Source organism: Galeopterus variegatus, unplaced genomic scaffold, assembly GCF_000696425.1.
Source record: "Galeopterus variegatus unplaced genomic scaffold, G_variegatus-3.0.2 Scaffold1039, whole genome shotgun sequence".
NCBI lineage: Eukaryota > Metazoa > Chordata > Mammalia > Dermoptera > Cynocephalidae > Galeopterus > Galeopterus variegatus.
Window position 1 is genome coordinate 45,396 of NW_007727150.1, and position 22,289 is coordinate 67,684.

Here is a 22,289-nt window from a genome sequence, read left to right on the forward strand (position 1 = left end):
CAGGAAACAGAGAAATTACCAGGTACAGCTGTGAGAAGTACAGCTACACTTCAACCCAATCCTTTTGAATTGCTTATTCTATATCTACCATTGCAGAAAGGCCTCTCTATTTCTGAACAATACTCTGCAAAACTTCACCTGAAAGGACAGCACCCAAAATGGTTTAGATTCAAGGGCCATGAGTCCCAATGGGCCTGGGGAAATGCACGTTCCACACCTGGACTCAAACTTACCCCCTTTTTTCCCCATTTCAGTTGCCAACATCCATACTCGCTGCTGATTGCCAGCTCCTGCTCCTTGCAGCAGCCCAGCATGCTCTCTGCTGGTGCCAAAATACCCTTCCACCAAACCCCACTAACTTCTGGAACTGTCCTAGAGGGGTAAGGCAAGTCCCGTATTTTGCTTCCTCTGTGCATGTACTTGTTACTCCTTTAAAAACACATATAATACAGCACATTTTTAAAGGGGGCCTGGGGAGGGAGGTAATATTCCTATTTTATACCCTATGGGATATAAAATACTGATAGCTTTTAAAAACGGGATTCTCCTTACCCCTACAGGCCCTCTCCCGGCTTCAGAAAGATGTTGTGGTGGCTGTGATGCCACCGGCAGAGAGCATGCTGGGGGGTCACACAAAGCAGGAGTTGGAGATCTGCAACAGGCCTGGGAGTTGTGGACCTAAAAAAGAAAACAGTTTTAAGTTAGCGTGCCCAATGCCCCCTCATACCCTGGTTATTAGGGGCACTCAGCACACAAGTAGGTATCTGTAAAATCCTTTAGCAGATGGCCTCTGAAATGTCAGATAATTTATCTGTTCTACCACTAAAGTTAACCTTTTGGTATTAATCAAGCTGTTTCCTCATTTCAGTATGAACAAACAGATGACCCTTCTGGCTCCACACTTAAATCTAGGTCCTGTCACAAAGCAGTATGGTGTGTGCCCCTCAAAATAACCAAGTTAAGATGTGACACAGTGCCAAAGCATAGTTAACAGTGGCATGCTTTACTTATAATAAAAACAAAAAGTTCAGTGGTGTCAGATAAACACAACAGCAAAATGAACCACAAGTGGACAAACTGAGCTTTCAGAAGAGTTTCTAATAAGAGATGCTAGAGACACTAACACATGTACTTAATAAGGAAACTAACAACACATTAGGGCAGCCCAAAGAAAGACTCTGCCATTTTCTCAAAGTCCTAATTTAATTTTGTAAAGCCTAAGGCAAGGTAAATACACAAAGTCCTAAAAACAGAAAACCACAGCATTCAAATGAGTTTTAATTTTCTCAAAATGCCCATAACATGAGTATAATGAACAGGCATAGAGCATAAAGTTCAAGAAAGACATTATTTCTTTTTATGGGCAAAACCAGTTTAATATGTAATCACATGTCTTTTTTTAAAGAAACTCTGAAAACATTTAAAACCAGGGGAAAAAAAGACTGGAGATCAACTTCTGAAAGCCAGCAGAACCCTTATAAATATCAAGAAAGATACCTCAGATAATAGTTTGGATATGTTCTCTTTCAAATAGTCCAGACAGCACTTAACGTTTTTAAAAAACTAACCAATCCAATTTTATGTGGTTTTAAATGAACTAAAAAAAATCCATAAAACCCAAATACTTGTGTGAGAACTTCTGTTGTTGAAGTCATTTAAAAATTACAGATAAGCAAACTTTTTAACATTAAATCATTATTAGGGTATCCTCTTCCATACAATTCCTTTTGAGAAGCAAAGAATCATTTTCTAACAACTTTCTGTATAACAAGATTTTAAGATACTCCTTATTAAATACTGTATTTGTGTGCGTATTTTAAATCTTCCCCAAAAGACAAATACCAGGGAAATAAGCTAATACTGGGAATGTCTTTATCATGATCATTTTCTTTACTTTTCTCTCTCAGACAGATTATTGTCCTGAGTACATCCTGGGCTCTGCACAGTAAACTTACTGTGCAGTCAGTCTCTGATTCTCATGACCTCAGTGACAATGCAGAAGAGATCTAGTGGTAGTACCAAGACCTTTTCCACCACATACCTCCCTCCTCCCCTACCAGCAGTGCAAATTACACAAAGATTCAATTGTGTACTTGAATGTACAGTATATTCAATATTTTCTCCCATAAACATCAAAGTAAAAATGAATTTCTGGTTAATCTCTTGCATTAGGAATTCAATTAACCAGACCACGCATATCCTTATTCATTCAAATTAAGGGTTTTAAATAAAAAACACCTAGTAAAGCTTTTCTAATCAAAGTAAAAATGAATTTCTGGTTAATCTCTTGCATTAGGAATTCAATTAACCAGACCACACATATCCTTATTCATTCAAATTAAGGGTTTTAAATAAAAAACACCTAGTAAAGCTTTTCTAAGCACTTTGGCATTATTTTAAATATGCAAGTAATTCAAGTAATTATTAAACATTTTAAGCATTATAAAAGGCACTTTTCAAAACATATCGTTGTTCTTATGAATGAATCAGGAAATGATGACAGTCTCAGTTTCCCTAATTTTTTTCAATGGGTTTTCTTGGAATATTTTGAGATGGTTCTTAATACAAATATCCACATATACATATGAATTACAAATTTCCAGTTCAAAGAAATCAAAGTTGAACAAGACTTTACCAACATTCTTGCACAGCAGATTTCTGCAAATATCAGATTGTCTCAAAATTTCTTAAGGTCCTTTAAAAAAAATTAGAATACCTAGAGTTTTCACACTGAAAACATGTCACATACAGATAACTAGTAAATAACATTTTTGATAAATACTTTATGGAAATACATATAATCAAGCAAAAGTTGTTTGATGATTTCTTAAATAGTGTCCTAAAACCCAATTAAGTTAGAAGAAAATGAGTTACCCAACCTCACAGTAATCGTGAACCATTAAAACTTTAAATCCCAAGTGGCCCATCCTGACTGTCAGCCTGTATTAGTGAAAACAAGACTACTGAGAAGCTGAGTATAAGGGGCCAATAAGATGCCCAGAGATTATTTATTCCCAAAGCCTTATTTTGATTTCCTCTTATGTGAATACCACTCTGTCCATTTATAAATTGACATCCACATCACGTAAAAAGGGTGTGGTGGTTCAAAAAAACTTTCAACATCATTTCTACATAAATGGGTGGTACATCTTGCCTCTTAAAGGATAAAATAAAATTATAAAGTTCAAATTTACATGTGAAAAGGACGTTGTAATTACAGCACATAAGAACAGCCTTTATTTTAAGTGAAAAAAGGGTGTGGCCTCCAGAAGAGTATTCGTACACCAAATTGGTAAAACATATTCTTTGCTTTAGAAATAACTGTATATGTGAACAGTACAATCACACTGATGCACTCACTCCTGACAGGTAAGAGCAACTAAACTAAAAGAAAGGATTAAGCCCTTTGAAAGAATTATTTCAACTGTACATTCCATTACCTCTTTAAGTAATACTTACATCAGCACTGTATAAACTCAAAACACTGGCTAACAAACTTTAAGGTTGTTACTTCATTATCCAACACTACACACAAGTCACAAAGCTATAACTGGGTGGTACAGATCTTTATATAGGGTACAAAGCAAGAGAGTAAAGAGATGAGACTACAAAAGAAATAATCAATTCTGCAGGCCTAACTTGGGGGACTGTCAAAAATAAAAAGAGAAAAAACTGATGTTTCACACAGAAACAAATCATCATACTATAAGGCATTTTTCATAACAGTTGGCCTTTTCTGAGATGTTTGACATCTAGACTAAGCCTTCATTCATCTTTGCTAAAAGTCAGTCATATAGAAAATTCAAAATAATATAATGATGACAAAAAAATCTTTTGACTTTAACTACATTCATTTAAACTCTCGAAAACAAGAAACTTTTAAAAGGAAGATTGCTATTATTTAAATACATAAAATACTACACTCTGTAAACTAACCAAAGGTAAGTGAGCAGACTTCTTTAATGTAACAGACAGAAGGTTAATTTGCAGTTAATGCACGTATTGTATCAAACTACTACTACAATTTTTGAGAACTTATCCATTTAAATCTTTTCCACTGACATGTTTGTTACTTCATTCAATATTTAATAAATATTTACTGTGGACAACTATAGCCAGACAATGTGCTAAGCACATGGTATACTTCAGTGAAACAGATGTGGTATCTGTTGTTACGAAGCGTAAACCAAGAGTGCCAAATAAACACCAACATCACAGTCTGTGTGATTCTATGGGGCCCCCCTGCCCTAGATATTTTACTGGCATGCTCTTTTAATCTAAAAACAACCTAAGGTTGGTGTTTTATATCCCAGCTTCATAGGTAAATAAAGCAAAGTTAAGAGGATTAAGCACCTTGCCCAAGGTCATGAAAGAAAGACAGCAACTGATAGGAGGAGGATGTGATGAACCTAGACAACCTGATATCAAAGTCCAAGCTTTGACCAAGGATCAGAGAGAAATTCCAAATGTTTTTCTGCCAGCTGCTCACATTTGACAATAAAACAATGAGAGGGATATGGTATTAAATCATGAATAACTTGACCCCCACATTCATGAGAGTAATGGAGATATACTGTCCTCAAGGTAAGTAGTGGTATGCATCCTTAGCTATTGCACATTCACAACCAGCATCTAGAGTGTATGCTATCAGGGGCATAAATGATAAAAAAAAAAAAAAAAGTGCTCTCTTCATGCTGAGCTGTAAGAAAACATTGAGCCCAACTGATAGTCAACTAGAAACACCATAAGATCCCTAATGATATATCCCCAACTCTAAAGAATCTCTAGACCAGGTTTAATTTTAAGGACAATTTTGCCAGTTTTAACAAACCAATCAGGAACCAAAATGAATCAATGGCATTTACCCAAAATGGTACCTGAAATAATTCCATATCCTACCTAGGAACTCACGTGGTATAAGTAACAGCTAAAAACCTATAATTACATTAAATCTAGAAAATGAAAATCATGCTTTCTTCAATTGTATGGATAATGGCAACTCAGGAATCCACACAGAATTCCCATGTAGTATATTACTGGAATGGCTTTGATTACTTATCTGTGAATAAAGAATTAGGGAGGAACTACTACAGGGAACTCCTTGGTATTATACTGAATGAAAATTACTAATTTTAGTGATACTGTTAGCGTTATTAGACTCCTGATTATTTCTAGGCAGCAAGTTATCTCTATGATGCTTAAGGCCTGAGTTTCTATAAAAATAAAATTTTGTTGTTTTCAGTAAAAGCAAGAAAGAAACCTTCCATTTAAAAGAAAAAGTAAATGGCTTTCTCCTCAGTCTTATTCAGAATGTTCTCCAAAGATGACTGACATCCAATAATGCCATAAGTTGTCTGTCCAACAGAATCTAAAATCACTGAGGAAAAGAACAATGTTTTATATTTCTTCAGTCCCCTTTACTGAAGTTCAACAAAGAACACAGAGTAGGCTTTCAATAAATGGCTGCTGAAGGCACTGATTATAATCCAAAACGTTCCTAGCTGCACTCTGTGATATAATGCTACTTGATGATACTGACGCATTCAGGAACAAAACCTTCAAAGCAAACTAAGTCTCACAGTGCCTATAAAAAGCTATGAGAGGGCAGCAGAAGGAAGAGCTGAAGATGTTACACCAGGCACTTTCAGCTGAAATTAATGGAGATCCACTCAAGCCAGCCCAAGTAAAGAGGCCTTTACACAGAGGGAACAACAGAACAGTCTAAGAATCCAGGGGGAAGAACATCAGTACAGCCAGCCTCTGGAGAGCTCTAGGAAGACATGGCTGTGTGCTCGCACTTCCTTTGGCAGTCTCCTGTCCTGCCCCAGTACCCCACCGGTCCTCTGCTGTTCTTGGTCTTCTACCCCAGCATGTCAGCTTGCCTGTGAGGGCCCCAACCTCACTCTCTATAAAAGGCAGTTCTTGATTCACCCTTTCAGCTTTGGCCCTCTGCTGACTGCCTTAGTCTCTCAGTTTTCCAATTCTAAATTCTAAAAAAGAAATTTGGTGCAAATATCTTTTCATGCCAGGCCACTAAGATCACGGATTGCCATTCCATATTACTATTCCTTCAAAAAGATAAAGATTTTGCCAGCTGTTTTATTATTTAGTTCAGAAAACTACGGTGGTACAAAGCTGCCTTAAATGATGATCCTCCTTTCTTGCTGCTCCTAAGCAAACAACTGTCCATAGTTCTAACTTACCTCTCCTGCTAGCTTGAGCCTCTGCTTTTGTACCTGTTCCACTGATATGTGGTGAACGTATTCAAACAGAACTAGATCTCCCAGTTTATAAATAAACCCAATCAAATGAATACTTCCTAAGAGAATGTGAGCTTCCTAACAGAACACATAATTCATTTCCCTTGAAAATGCTACCTTTAAAAACCTCAGCTCAGTTAGGAACTTAATTACTTTGCACTTTCATAGCCTCCACCTACCCCTGTAAAAGTGTGGGCTCTAAATATATCTACCAGTGTGGGATGGTAGTGGCCATGTGTGTTTTGATGGTTAAACGTTAATAAAGCAGAAGCCATGGACCCTAATTCCCATAGGCAAGATCACCATCTAACCTATCATCCAAACCCAACATTTTTGAGAGCAAAAGGGGAAACTTTTAATATAAGTTTGGCAGAACAAAAGATGTGAATCAGGACACAGAGATATGTTCTATATCAAGGACTCAGATTCTAGGAGAATATAATAGCAGAGCCTAGAAGACAACCCAGGTCCTCACATAAAATCGAAAGACTCTCCTCTTTATCGCACATAGAAGTAGTTCATGAAATGTTACACAGGGCCCTCAGTTCAATAAATTGGCATTATGACTGGTGGTAAATGTCACCTCGTCCCCACTTCTCAACTCATTACCTTTTGCTGTCTTTAACAATATAATCTTACCTAATATGAATCATAAAGGGCATTCACCCAGTTCTTTTTACAGTCCCCAAATATACCTTATTCTCAAAAAACCACCATTGTAAAATAATTAATTCTCATTTATGGTGTAAACAAATAAACTCATCTCTCAGTTATAATTGCAAACCAACTTTTTATTTTATGATAGCTAAAAAGATAAAATACATAATTACTCAACATTTCAAAGCGCTTGGATTTTTGTTTTTGTTTTTCATTGCTCCACTTGCCATGTTATGTTCTGTGGGCAATATCAAATCCAATTTCTTCTTCTTAAAATCTTGCAGAGAAACAAAGTATATTTCCTTCTTCTCATCTTTCCCCTTATAGCTTAAGTAAACTGGAGCAGATAAAAATCTTGATTATTCTCATCTATTTGGTTATCTTTTAATAAGCATAGAGAACCAAGGAAAGAAGAAAGTGAAAATAACTACATTTCTTCCATGAGCAAATATTTCATCATCTCTGATTCTTATACAATTATAAGAACCTCAAACAAAAACGTAAGAAATAGCAGTGATTTAGAAAAAGGTATCTAAACATATCAACCCCCCCCCATTGTTTTTGCAAACAGCTTTAATGTGTTGTACCAAACCAATACTGACAACAGAAGCTCCAGCTTTTATTGCTGTTAATACCCTGAGCAATTACTGTAACTCAGCAGGCACCTCTGCCCAGAACAGCAACTATCACAATGTAATCAGCATTTCATAAGAGATGCTGTTCAAACATGAAGGCACCTGCTAATGTGCAAAAACTGTACAAAAGGGGCTCAGAATCCAATAGGAAAAAGAAAAATCTTTAAAAAAAGAAAAATCTCTGTGATTCTATTCCACAGCTATAAATTTTCCACAATGCACTGGTATTTGGTTTAGTAAAATTCACATGCGAAGACAATGAGCAGTGAAAGAGCAGTAGCAGCTGCCACTACCAAAATAAAACTCTTCAGGAAACGAGTCCACCACCCACATTTTCAGGTGTCAGTGCAGTATCTGTAAAAAAAAATCTTGAGAAGGAAAGATATAATAAGTAGCAAAGACTTCTAAAAATGGCAAAAACTCATAATGACACAAAAACTGAATAGAAAGCATTTGATTTATAAGATTAAACTAGAAGGCTGCCTCAAAACACAATGCAAAACATCCAGGGTAGTTAAAAGCAGCCTACCAAGAATAAATAAATCTTAGAAGTAAACTGCACATTTGACTTTCTTTTAAAACAATAAGCATATAATAACTTATTCAATAACCTTTAATAAAGAAAAATTAATCACATGAAACTTTTTAACTAGCTAAATTAGAACATACTAATTTGACGCTTGGGGTCATTAAAAATGACAAAAAACAAAAGAGATGCAGTTACAGATCTTTTCAGATTACCTTTCTTTATATTGAAGTATCACATATGATGTATGTCAGAACACAATTATTGTCTAATTATGAAGGGTTCTGGAAGTAAGGGTGTTCACAGACACTGATATACATCTCTACAAAGCTAAAAAATTAGGATTTCTCTACACCTAAGAGTGTAGTAGACAGTGGTTCACAACCTTCTAGTACAGGGATCCCTTCTCAAGATCAAAATGTTTCAAAAGATTCCCAAACAATTCTATTTTGATAGTAGTTCACATGTCAGTTGTTTAAGGAAAATACATCATAAACAGTGATAATTAATTATGTATTGTTCTTAAATAATGAGTTTTTAAAATCACAACGGCATACTAATACATTTGAAAAATAGTTGTACAGACAAGTGTGAGGTGTATTTATTTATATAAGACTGAGAATGTCTATCTGCAAACTTTTGCAAAATCTCTACAGACATCCAGGGATCCAAAGCCCAAAGCGTGGGAACCACCGCTCTAAAACCCAGAGATTTCATAGTGGGCAATATCAACACTTCTGCACTTAGGAAAAGTTTTTCATGAGAAAGTATAGTAGCTACACCATGCCTGAGCCAGATTTCCTTCTCCCCAACCTCTATCTCTGGGAGTCCCAATAAGCAAATTCAAGATACACTCCATGCCCACCAAAATATCAAAGGAAATTACAATTTTCCACCTGAAACCACTTTCTGGCTCATTTATATTGTTTTTCCTACTCATCACCAATTCCTACATTTACTTTACTTCAGACTCTTAACAATGGCTTTGAAGAAACAAACTACTTCAGATACTCAAGGGAATCTCTGAAATTGTCAAAACAGCTACTAAAGAAATAAAGTCTTCAGAGACATTGTTTACAATATGACATTACAACAGTAAGTGTTACAAAACTGAAAAGATGAAACTAGTAACTGCCTCATTTCAGTGCTACCATCATGACAAAGTCAGTACTCAGCAGGTGAGCTGGCTGGCATGTCAAGAGTGATGGCGAAGCAATCAAAAGAAACAAAGGAGGAGGAACAGAGTAGAACGAACAGCACATTAAAAATGCTTACCAGTTTGAAGTCTTGAATGCTACAGATGAAATACGGTGTGTTTGGCCTCCGACTCTCGATATACACACAGTCTTTAAAAGAAAAAGAAATTTTAAAACAATGGCATTTACCTTTAAGGGAACAAAGACAAGGCCCATAAAGCCACTGCATAAACAAACAAATGACAAAGCACATATCTTTTATAGTAAATTTTTTCCAAAGGTGATATTAAATTACAAATAACTTTAAACTAAAGGAAAACAGCCCTCTGGCTGTTTTTGACCACTTTTCTAATAATTTAAAGAAACTGATAAAGCCTAAATTATTTTCTTCAAGTTCCCTGGCCGGGGGGGGGGGGGGGATACCATGGGATTATCTATATTCAGATGAAAAGGTTTCGACAAAAGAAATGACTTGCTCAAGATTACAAGCTAAGGCAAAATCTTGGATGGCTCATTCAGATTCAAGTGGTCTTCAAAAAGTTCATCAAAGATTGAAATTATCTTTTAATTCCATTTTACTTCGAACCTTTTGAAGTACCCTCAGATGCTCCTGTGTCTTCACAAAGAGAACTGGCTTTGCAAAGGGCTACTTTATTTTCAATCAATATTTTGTGAAGAAATAAATGAAATATGCAAATAAGACTAGCTTGGACGAACTGTTGCAACGACGTTTTCACCTAAACCAAGAAATGCCCTCTGTCTCTTGTAGATAACCTGCTACTAGATATTAACCTACATACATTTTATATTCTACTTGTAAAGAAAACCAAGGCAGCCAATCAGAGAGAGAATGAAGTAAACCAAATTACATTTTCTTCAGGGAAGAAGAAAGCTTTCTTAAATTATATTTGACATGGCAGTTGTCAGATAATTATTTTTGGTGATTTCAACAGCTGGAGTCTAAAAGGTTGCTTCTTTAAATGGCATGTTAGGGCTGGCCAGTTAGCTCAGTTAGAGCACAGGGTTGTAACACCAAGGTCAAGGGTTAAGATCCCTGTATCCGCAGCCACCAGCATAAAACAAATGCCGTTTGTTTTATCCTTCCTCATGGCCCTTCAAAATGAATATGTCTTAGAGTTAATAACTCAGGTGCTGAAATTTTTCACACCATGTCAAATTTGCCATAGAAATGGGAAAAGAACACATTGTTTTCACCTGGTTTGTCTAATTCATTTTACAAATAAAAACATAAAAAATTATTGTAGAATCAAGCTTTTCTTTGTAACTTTCCCACAAAAATTCGGGTGATCCTCAACTAAAAGAGAATATGTTCTAAGAAATAATTTGAAATTCAAGTCTCACTGGAAAAAATTCTACTTTTTTATTACTCAGTGATATTCAAAACAAGGTTAAATTAAGGGCAAATACTCATATAGAAAGTATTTTCCCCAAGTCTTATTAATCAAGCAGCTATTTAAGAAAATAATTTAAATAAATGTTTTTAGTTAGCTCAAAAATAAAGCATTTTATTTGGAAAGGGAAAGATAAGAACATAAGTCAAGAGCAATGTTAAAATCTCATTTGGAATATATGCCCAGTAATCTTTCAAAGCCAAGATGATTTGGCAAGATTTTCATGCAATTTATGAGTACATGAGTCTGAAGCTTGTTATAAAACTGGTTTTAGTCAGCTGGATCAATGATCCTCAACCTGAAAATCCCTCATAGCCAACACAAGCACTGAAGACTCCCCATTTTCTTTTAATAAAGAGAATCTTTTCTTAGAAAGCTAGCAGTTCTGAAAGAACTGAGCAAAGCTGATGTGATCCATTAAATGCATAATACACATTTTCAAAATTACCCATGTGAAAACACGTATTTACCAGATTGAGCAAACAGTTGCTGCAGGGCATATATATATATTTTTTTAATCTTAAAAGTCAACATGCCTGGGGGCCGGCCTGGTGGCGCACTGCTACAGTGCGCCGCTTGGGAGCGTGGTGGCGCTCCCGCCGAGGGTTCGGATCCCACATACAGACCAGTTCCGCTCACTGGCGGAGCGAGGGGCAGGCGCAGCACCGAGGGTTGCAATCCCGTTGCCGGTCCCGGTCCGGTACGGGCGCAACACTGAGGGTTGCGGTCCGTTGCCAGACACGAAAAGAGACAAAAAGGAAAAAAAAAAAAAAGTCAACATGCCTGAAATGGTTCAGAAAAATGAGGGAGGCTATTACCATCGATATCAATTTTTCCAAACAACACAAGAAAACTAATTTTTTCTTTACTAGGGATGTCTGGAAACAAAACCATGGGTCTACACTGCGACGTCTTCTCTTTAATACCTAGACTCTGCCTGGTAATGGATCACATGATTAAGTGACCTCAAACCTGTGTGAACAGGGAGCAATAAAATCCATGATTTGGGCAATGATACTGAACAGGGTGTTTCCACCATGGGTCTACACTGCGACGTCTTCTCTTTAATACCTAGACTCTGCCTGGTAATGGATCATTAAGTGACCTCAAACCTGTGTGAACAGGGAGCAATAAAATCCATGATTTGGGCAATGATACTGAACAGGGTGTTTCCGGCTGTTTCTTACAACCAAGAATCTATTGTGCCATCTGCAAACAACAGAGCATTAGCTAGGCTGAGGAAGGAAGTCAGCCAAAATGTGAAGGCAGATTCTCAGAGCAAAGAAAGGCCAGTGCATTTTCGACCCTCAGCAAATCAGCAGGTTTATGTAAATAGAGCAAGAGCACATTCCTCTCAAAGGTAAAACTCACAGCCTAAGCATCAGGCAGTTTGTCATCCTGAAACACAAAGAACCTGTCAGCGCCTTTCCTCACCATCTCCTCAGAGGAGAGCAGGCACTTACCATACCCACTAACTTAGTGAGCTGTGCTCTGAGCCCTGGCGTCAAAGCTGGGTCACAATTCGCAGGCAACACTCACCCGCTGCTCTGTCCATAAAGAATTTTCCTCTCCATCAGTGTGTTTCCACCTATTAATCTTAAACACCTTCTCATCCCTTCCTAAAGCACACCAGTGCCATTCTACCATAACTTCCAGTGGAAAACCCCTACTTGTAAAATGCATGCATGAACAAAGACTTTCTCACCAAGAGATTTCCCAGAGACCAAGCTGGGTAGCCCAGCAGGGAATAAGGGAAGTAAACCCTTGGGACTTCTCTGCCCTGGTGCTCCATTTCTCTGAAACAGCATTCCTCTACCTCAGTGCTCAGAGATAATAGTCAAGGAGGTAACAGTAGGTTGGCCTAACATTGCAGAATAAAAACTCCACAGTATCTGTCTAGTTAAAGGATGTCTCCCAACTTCCTAAACCAAAAAGTTCAAATATATGTGCACATGCTGGAAACAGTACTGAAATCCTGATACCCAAATTCCAATCCAGAGGCAATGGCATGCTGCATGGCCTTACAAACCCTCCTGTCTCTAATCTCCCCATTTGTGACATATCCAACCCATCACCACACCTCACCTCTATCAACATGAACAAATGAACTGAATGAAGATATGGTAAAAACAGAAGTTATGAGACCCTAGTAAGAGCTACTATGCTCTATCAACATCAAGAAAACAAATTCTGTTGTCTAATAAACACTTTTTAAATCAAAACCTCAATTGCCAAGCAGCCTACTTTTAGCTTTCTGCTAGATTATCTTGCTGGAAGGGGATACTCACATTGTCTGGTTAACAGTGGAGAACTTGAAAGGGAAAAGGAAACACAAATTTGGAAAACAGGACCTCAGAGTACATGAAACCATCCTAGTCCTTACCTTTATCCTGTGTTTTGACTCTGAAACCATCACCAAAATTGGCTGCATCATCTTAACAATTCTGAACTCAGTGAAAAAAAGATATCAGGTAACATATATCCTTGGTTCTTTCTTTTTTAAACTTCATTATAGTTAAATTCTATGCACTGAAATGTCTACAGATTCCCAACTAGTGCTGCAAAGCTTACGTGGGCTTTGGTCTAAACACAGAACACTGTATACTTCTAGCAAACATTTATCTGTCTTTACCCTCATTGCCAACAGGGAAAATTAAACTATGGGAAAAAAATAAGGTGGGAGCGGGGTGGGGAGAGATAAGCAGGTCATAACAAACTGAAAGGGATTATGTTTAAATTTGCACATTTCTCTTCGTTAATGGACACAAAGAATGATAATGCTCTGTAATGATGAATATACTAATTCTCCTGATTTAGGCATCACATATTGCACACAGGTATTGATATTCAACTCTGTACCCCACAAATATGTATAACAACTATGTTTCAATAAAAAAAAATTTGACATTTCTCTTTTCTCTTCTGGAAGTAAGGAAATCTCCCAAAGCATCAAAAGTTTAAAAAGTGATCCAAGACAATTATCTTCCTAACTTTAAGAAGTGATGCTGATGTTTTGGAATAGCTACTGCAGCAGTTCTTCTCAAATCAATCATATGCTACATAGACTTGAGAACTTGGTAAAACAAGATCATCCTGCCAGCAGCAGAAATCTTATTAGGTATACTGATATGCTAAGTATTAGCTACGGTTTGACACTTGCATTACCCAAGCAAAGAACATTTTAAGCACTCTCGCCTCCATATTTTACTCTGAAAATGTTCCTTAAAAAGCCCCCTTATAGGGCTGGCTGGTTAGCTCACTCAGGATAGTGCAGTGCTGATAACACCAAGGTCAAGGGTTTGGATCCCCGAACCAGCCAGCCACCAAAAAAAATTTTTTAAAAAAAGGTCCCCCTTATAATCCACATCGAAGCCCCATTACAAAAACGATCCTAGCCAGTTTAACATTCAAACTCCAGTTAAGTAATAAGGCTCTCTCTTATGTTTATAACCTGTTACATACAGCTTATATGCCACTGAGAATGCAGGCAATCCAGGAAGTGAAAGTGATTTTAAAAATTGGTGATGGCCATCTACCCATAGAAGCAAAGTGTTTATGGCATTAGAGACATGAGGGATAGGAATTGAGACCTCGCTCACTCTTTCTGCTCCCTTGCTGCCCTACTGTACTTAAACTTCCTAAAGCTTAAAAATGCACATAACAACCCTACCCCCAATTAAATGACTCCTATCCAAAAGAAAAAAAAACTTTTTGCTATAAAATCCCTAGAGGGTAGAGGATGATTACTAATGGAAATGCTGACAGATCCTTAACTCAAAAATTAGAACTGGAACATGGCTGAAATAACATACATTTAGGAAAACACTTCTAGAAGACTATTGCCAGTAGTCATAAGAAAAAGTCGTTAGTGAGAGGTAGGCTGGTGTGAAAACTCTTCTCTCCCCATATGGCTGACAACAAACAAATTGCTCATCTGATCTTCTGGTGTCACATCCTGCAGAGCAGATTTCAAGCAACACCACTTGCTCCTTTTCAGAAAACAATGCACTGGGAACCCGGGCTTTACAATAAATGGTTCAACCAATTTGCAGTGTTCACTGGAGATACACAGGAGAATTCACAATGCCTAGGCTATAATTTTTATTTGGCAAATGATTTTATTATAAACTGATATCATAATGAATCCATTTTCTTTACAGATTTTGTGCTACTGTTTAATGGACTGCCAGTATAATTTAGATTTCATCTATTTAAACTCATTCAAGCCTGGCTCCTGATTGTACAGTAAATGGAACATATTTCTATTCAATGAAATTAATGACAGTTAATTGTAGTCTGCAGTCTCAATTTTGTAAAAGCAACTGTTCCACACTTCAAGCATCAAGCTACATAATTTCCCACACCAATTATTTTTCTGTACATCCAGATTTTGGAAGCCTTCCTTATAGAGCTAATATATGTATTCATTTAATATCCCTTCCCATTCAAATACTTAGCTTCCACTTGCCAGAAAAACTTAGGAGTTAGTTACTTTAATATAATCAAAGTGTGGGAAAATAAAAGTTGGTCAATTTAGACAGATTAGCAAAATGGAAGATTAAAATTTTACACCTTATATATTTTTACTAACTATTGAATGATTTTCTTATATATTTCAAATCAGTCACAATGTCAACATCAAGAGAAACTTATTAGAAGTAGAGGAAATATACCATGTAGATTTAGATATACAAATGAGGCACATGGCATGTATTATCATCTACTGAACTGAACTGCTTCTAAGATTGATATTCTGTTCAACAGAAACTCACTTCTGAGTTTTATTTACCAGATAACACAACAATCCCATGAGTAATTTTTCTTCTTGAGTGATCAGTCTTTCACCTAAGAATCCACACAGCTGTGTTAAGAGGTGCTTAAAGGAGAAAAAGAAGCACCTCAAAAGAAACTTGTCAAATCAACACCCAAATAATACGCAAGCACCCAGAATTTGCTGCCCCAAAACTATAACCACCAGGGTCATAGAAGAGGATTGCCGTTCACACGCAAAAAAGAGACATACAGGAAAAACACAGATGCCCTTTCAACTCCCTTTTTCGGCTAGATACTCTGCTCAGCTGGCTTTGCTTCTCCTCTCCTGCCAGCACATTTCAATCATGCCCCACGCCACACTCTCCCTCATGCTGCTGTCCAGGGTAATGTTAATAATACTGTGTATAATTATAATCTTTCCTCTTTAGTAGAGGGGAGGGAAATGCCACAAAAAGGTTTTACCTGGTATGTTGTATTTTTATATCGTCAGGAACAGCTTAGCTGAAAAGTAGTTATTTAATTACTACTATTCCATAGTGCAAAAGGGTTTGAAGTTTACACTTGAGGATTACTCTGCCTGGTCCTATCACAGTCATGTCCGACCTCCAGGACCCAGATCAAAGTTTCCATGGTTCTTCCATGTCTTCCCCAATGCAACCAATCTATAATCTGTCCTATTCAGTTGATACTTTCCCACTCACTGCCTGTTAATGACATATAATTTTACTTTAATGAGTGTAATTTCTTGCCATAAAATGAGAGATTGAGGGCTAGAATCCTGTTGTTTTTGTATCTTGCCCTACCACACCTCCACAAAACACCTTCCACAAAGTTACAGACATAGAAAATCGTGCTCATTGGCTGCTTGATAAAATGCTACTAATGCTATAGCTGACATCTAACATACCCTATTAAATTCAATCAGCTTGCTCAAAGTCTAGTAGAGTTTCAGTAGGCTTCAAATTTAATACTTTAATTTGTATAAATTTCTAAGGACAAATGAAACCTGTGCCCTAATTCTCTAATTCTACATATATCTCCTTCTCTCCCTTAAATCACTATTGTACTCACTTGGGTTTTTGTTGCTATCATTACTGTTGTTTGGTCAGGTTTTTTAAAATTGAAGTCAAAGACTAAAGACATTTTAAGAATAATTTAAAACACCTAGTCTCTTTCACATGACTGAATGTTCAGACCTCAGATTTTCATTAAAGATCTTCAGCCCACTGTGAATTACAAATGTCATTTTATAAGTATTAAACAGATATTTGAAAAAATAATTCCACCTACACAATGATTTCCAATTATCTATCTCCTTAGGATTCTACATGTAGTAATTTTACTTTATAACACACAATATTCTCAGACTAAGAAGTATTCTATTGGGAGGGTAGGAGGAGATCTTTTCTGGTAATTTGCAGTCCACTTGTCCCTTCTATAATCAAAATTAGCACAGATTTGAGCTAAGTAGTAGTATTTAAAGTATCTAAATACATCTTAAAATGAGATAAGAGATTTCATTTACTGTTTGAGCCATAAGAGGATCTGGATGCTTTCTATATAAAACCGTACTCAACACACTTCAACAAATGAATACAGTTGCTCTGGGCCAATATAACACTTAATGAGAGTTTTGCTTTAGCATGTTTCCTTTGTAATTTGTACCTTTGAAAAATCATGTTTTGAACATCTGCTGAGACAAAATGTATCAGAACTTTAGGGAAGAAATGAAGACTTCTCCATTTTAAACAAAGAGGTAATAGCCTGGTAACAGGCAAGTCTTGTCAACAGTATATTAAAAATAGAAAAAATGAATATAAAAATATTCTACAAGAAACAGGATCATAAACTCATAAAATATTCACATACAGACTTCCTAGGCACCACCAATGTGCCAGCTAAGTGCTGAAGATACTGAGGTGAATAAAAATATTATCCTTCCTTTGACAAATTCACAATCTACAACAGGAAAACATGGAAACAAATAACTGTGTCTTCAGTAATTTTAATTGTACTTTTTAGTCTCCACAACGGAGACTGCTAGCTGAGCCCACTACTCATTCTCCCCTTGTTCCTTAAAAACAGGACACCTGGTTCTTACCTGGGCACATGACCACATTTCCCAGCCTCCCTTACAGCTAGTTTGGTCATATGCCTCAGTTCTGGCCACGAAATATTAGCTGACCTATAATATTTCAATTTCTGAAAACTGAATCCTGAAAAGGGGAAGCCCTGCTCTTATCCTTTCTGGTAGCCTGATAGCACATGTATGGGCTGCAGGTGGAACGTGAGATGAAGCATGAGAAGACAAGGAAAATGTCACACACAATGGAAGAACAAAAGCTTTGACTGCAGCTAAAGATGCAGACCAAGAATATCCACATCTCCTGACTCACAATTCAGTATTTTTGGCCTCTGTATTCAGATATCTTTAAATTATTTTTAAATGAGGCAAAATATTTAGATTACATTCATGGATAGTGTGGCATCCAGAACAATAACTTGGGTGAAACATTATAATTTTTTTAAATAGGGAAAGCTATGAACAGATGACCCTAGCAAGTGCATGAAAAAGAAAAGAGGGAATATAGAGCTCTTGATTTTAAAGGACCAAGATAGCTTGATTATACAGCATAAACCATTAACTTCTACTAGGATTAAGAATCAGATGGAAATGAGTTAGAACAAAGTCCACAACTTCCTCCCTGAAGACACTTTACAGCTAAATCAAGTCCACCTCAAGGTTTCACAAGTAGGAATAAGGAATGGTAACTTCTCCTGCAAATTGGCTGACATGGGGCAGGGGGAAGACACGTGGCAGGGCAGGTGGATGGAGCCTACTGGCGCCGCAGTCTCCCTCTTTCTTTCTCCACTTCTGTATATGCTTGATTTCATGACTTGAGAAAAATGTGTGGTTACTCCTTCCACAAAAATATAGAGACTACTGATAGATAAATGTTCTAGAATGTTATATCACTTATAAAAGTTAAAGCTGACCAGAATTCATACTACCCCAAGTTCTCCAACCACAATCCATATTTTACTTCACATTAGAAAGACATCCTCTCTACCATCACAGCTTCATCTCCTTTCCACGCCATTAACCTGTGAACCAAAAACAGCACACAAATGTGTGTGATCCACTCACAAAGGTGAAGACTTAACCACCCAAAGATGATGCACATTAGAAAGACATCCTCTCTACCATCACAGCTTCATCTCCTTTCCACGCCATTAACCTGTGGACCAAAAACAGCACACAAATGTGTGTGATCCACTCACAAAGGTGAAGACTTAACCACCCAAAGATGATGCAAAGTCTCCTGCTCTACCTAACCAATGCTTCTCTCCAAGCTCAAAACCACAAATTCTATTACTTGCAAAGGCCAAAGTCCTGTGACACATAAGGGCTAGTTAAAAATAAATGTCACAGTAATACATTAAAAATCTTTAAAAGTCCCTCTAACACAGCAATTCCACTTCTTAGGAAAGTAAGCTAAAATAAATACATAAACATTCATCACCGTTGTTTATAATGGAGAATATCCAGGAAGAACCTAAAGTCCAGCAATATAGAACTAAATTATGATATATATCCATTAATGTGTGAGTGCCTAATGTTGTTTGTGCCATGGATGTCTTTAGCAATCCATACACCTGCTCTCAAAAAAAAAGTTTTAAATGCACAAAAACAACATATATTGAAATACTTATCACAATATGAGAAAAACAAATCTGCAATATAATATGTACTACTTTACTGATTCATTAAACAAGATTTACTAGAGGTTACTCCCTTAATAACTTCCATAATTTCAAAGTAGTGAGGAACATAAACATTATTTTGCGATGTTTGTCTCTATGCAATGTAATATGAGAATATCTGTGATTTATACAAGTGTCACAGGTACTGCAACCATTATGGTGCTTATTTAATGCCTACATTCATAATTTAAGTAAATGCTAAATGTCATTTAAAATTTAATGAATCAGGGAAAATAAAGATGGAATTTTTCCCCATCCAAGTTCACAGTCCCCTGAATTTTATGCACAGTCTCTCTGGTTGGCCATATACACCAGGTTATGAACACCAGCATTAACGGAATACAAAGCAGCAATAATGATTCAGATTTATAATTACCAGCATGGCAATAAATTCAGGACATGTTAAGAAGCATATTACAAAACTGTGAATAGTATAACTTCAAGCATGTTTACTAAGGGAAATGACCGTACAACAAATGTTAAGAGTGGTTTAGTGGTTTTAATTTGTGCTTATCTGATTTTCTCAAATGTCTTCCTTAAAAATGTATTATTTGTTTATCGAAAAGGAAAAATGCAGGATTGTATTTATGGGGGAAAATAAAAAGAAAGGCCTGATAGCCAAATATTATAAATGGACCCATGGGGCAAAAGAAAAAGCAGAAGTAAATTCAGGGAAGAGAACATAAAAAATGGACCACTTCTAATCATTACAAAAGTTGGGTTACAGAAATACTGAAAAGGGAGTTGAAAATCCACATATCGATGTATCAGACACCATAACACTCAGAATCCTAACAACTGGGAGATAAGAGAAGTAAAACATATGACAAAACTGATGATCTCCACAAACGACGAGCCTCCCCCAATCCCACCTGAATGCTAAGTGCAGTTGTTTAAAAGACTGCACTCCATGATGCCAAATACCTGCTTTCTGCATAGTTGCTGCAGACTTGAAAATCATCCTAGTTAGTAAGCCTGAAAGACAACACAGTCTTTTTCTTCTCTCCAAATGTCTACCAGTCAGTACAGAGAACAAACTGGAAATCAGTTCTCCATCATCTAGCCTTAAAAGTAAAGTATAACACCCCTCGTAAGGAAGAAGCATAATCTCTCCAGGTCTGTGTGCAGCTAAAGAAATTCTCAAATGCAAACTTCAAACACTTAGGTGTATTTCTGCACTATGGAATAGTGGTAATTAAATAACTACTACTCAGCTAACCTGTTCCTGACAATACAAAAATACAACATACCAGGTGAGACATTTTTGTGATGTTTCCCTCACCCCTACTAAAGAGGAAAAATTATAATATAATTACACACAGTATTATTAAAACTCCCACAATCAACTGGTACAATACCTACGTTTTATAATACCAGCACAATTGGATGTTCAAGACAAGTCAAAAAACTACTATCTAGTAATAAAGATAGTCTGCCTTAGAGCCAACAGTTATGCATAGCTTTACTAACAGAGCACATATTAAAATGTTAATGTAAAAACTGAGAATAATGAAAAGCAACATAGTGAAATTATATTAAAAATCTGCATTATAAACTCACTCTATTTCCTCTTTTTAGAAGGGACATATACCCATAATCACCCCCCCCTTCTTTCTTTTTACTACACCAATCTCTGTTGATCAGTCTAAAGTGAGACACTAACTCCATCTGTCAAGTATCAACATCTGCCCAGCACACAAAGAAAGCCAGAACAATGCCTGCAGCCTTCAAAGGGAATATAAAACAACTATCTCTTTGCCTTTTACAGTTCAGTTTATACATTTTACATATTATACTATCACAATGAACCTTATTAAAAAGGCATTCTTTGCCAAGACAACTGAATGAGAAAATTTATATACAGAAGTGAGAAAATAAATTTAGGGGTTAAATGAACAACTGGAATATCTTTTGTATGTAACATATACAATGCCACCTAATTAGCTTGAGCACATTTTTAATGGTGAAATAATGAAACGATTAAAAGTACTAGATATTTAATGAATACATAATGATAATCATTACATATGAACTTAATAGCCCTGGTAAAGTGACTTTAGAAATTTATCTATTTCCTAGCATTTAAGCATGCCCTTAAAATAAGCAAGTAACTAACTTACCTTCCCCCATCTATTTTATGGTACTTAAAATATCCATTAAAAAATGTATACTAACCCAAATATAGCAAGGAGTAGAAATAAAGCATATATCTTTATTTTTTCTAGTACTTAGGATATTCAGATATCTCCAAAGCAAAACTTATATACATAAGCATTTATTCCATAATATTTAAATAGGGGTTTTTTTGAAATTTGCTTTTTAACATTTATCTGTACATATTTGCGGTGTATAGTATGTCATTTCAACAAATGCATATACTGCACAATGATTCACTTAGGGCAGGTAGCATAGTTTTGTACCCATAGTTCACCACTTTTTAAAAAGAAAAATAAATCACTCTTGTCTTTACACATTTTAAATTGATTCAACAAACATAATACACTGCCCCATCTTTAAATTCACAGACGATATTTTTAATTTTGGAAAGTCTGGTTTTCTCAGCTGGTGGAGCTGTCAGAATAAATAGAAGGCAATATCTGGAAAGATGACAAACACATGGGTCAATGTCAAATACAAGCCAATCCCTGTCAAGAGCAGAGCCAAATTCCTGCATTTCAATTTAAATTATGTTATCCAACTCAAATACCACCATGCCACTTTAAATCAAAATTGTTTCCTTTTAAAAAAAAAGCTTTTTACAAAACTGATAGAGTATAACAGATTAAACAACTCTTTCAGCAATTTCCTCAGCTACTACAAAGCAGGGCATCAATGTATAATTATAATAAAGGGAACATTTAACAATTAATTGAACCAGCAAAAGCTATACCTCCAGAGCTTAGGAGTTCAAACGCTTGTTCACTAAGCAGAAGGGCAGAGGATTTTAACATAACTGCAGGAAATCTCGGTCCAATTAGACTCTAGGTAAGTATAAATCTTGTCCCACTGTGATTGGAACTCTATTCGTCACAGTCCACCAGACCGATTTTAGTATCCAGCTTGGA

General features: G+C 36.3%; 1 protein-coding gene across 1 annotated transcript in view; it reads right to left on the bottom strand.

Annotated features, from left to right (window-relative positions):
• Nucleotides 1–233: 233 nt before the first annotated feature.
• Nucleotides 234–22,289, bottom strand: part of RERE (arginine-glutamic acid dipeptide (RE) repeats) — a gene marked incomplete at its 3' end in the record, with an annotated part of 179,361 nt that continues 157,305 nt past the window's right edge. Inside the window, exons 3-5 of the mRNA XM_008574401.1 lie at nt 9,354–9,424; nt 503–678; nt 234–429 (exon numbers count right to left, since the gene is read on the bottom strand). Coding sequence (XP_008572623.1) covers nt 234–429; nt 503–678; nt 9,354–9,424 — 443 coding nt within the window. The remainder of the gene's footprint in view (nt 430–502; nt 679–9,353; nt 9,425–22,289) is intronic.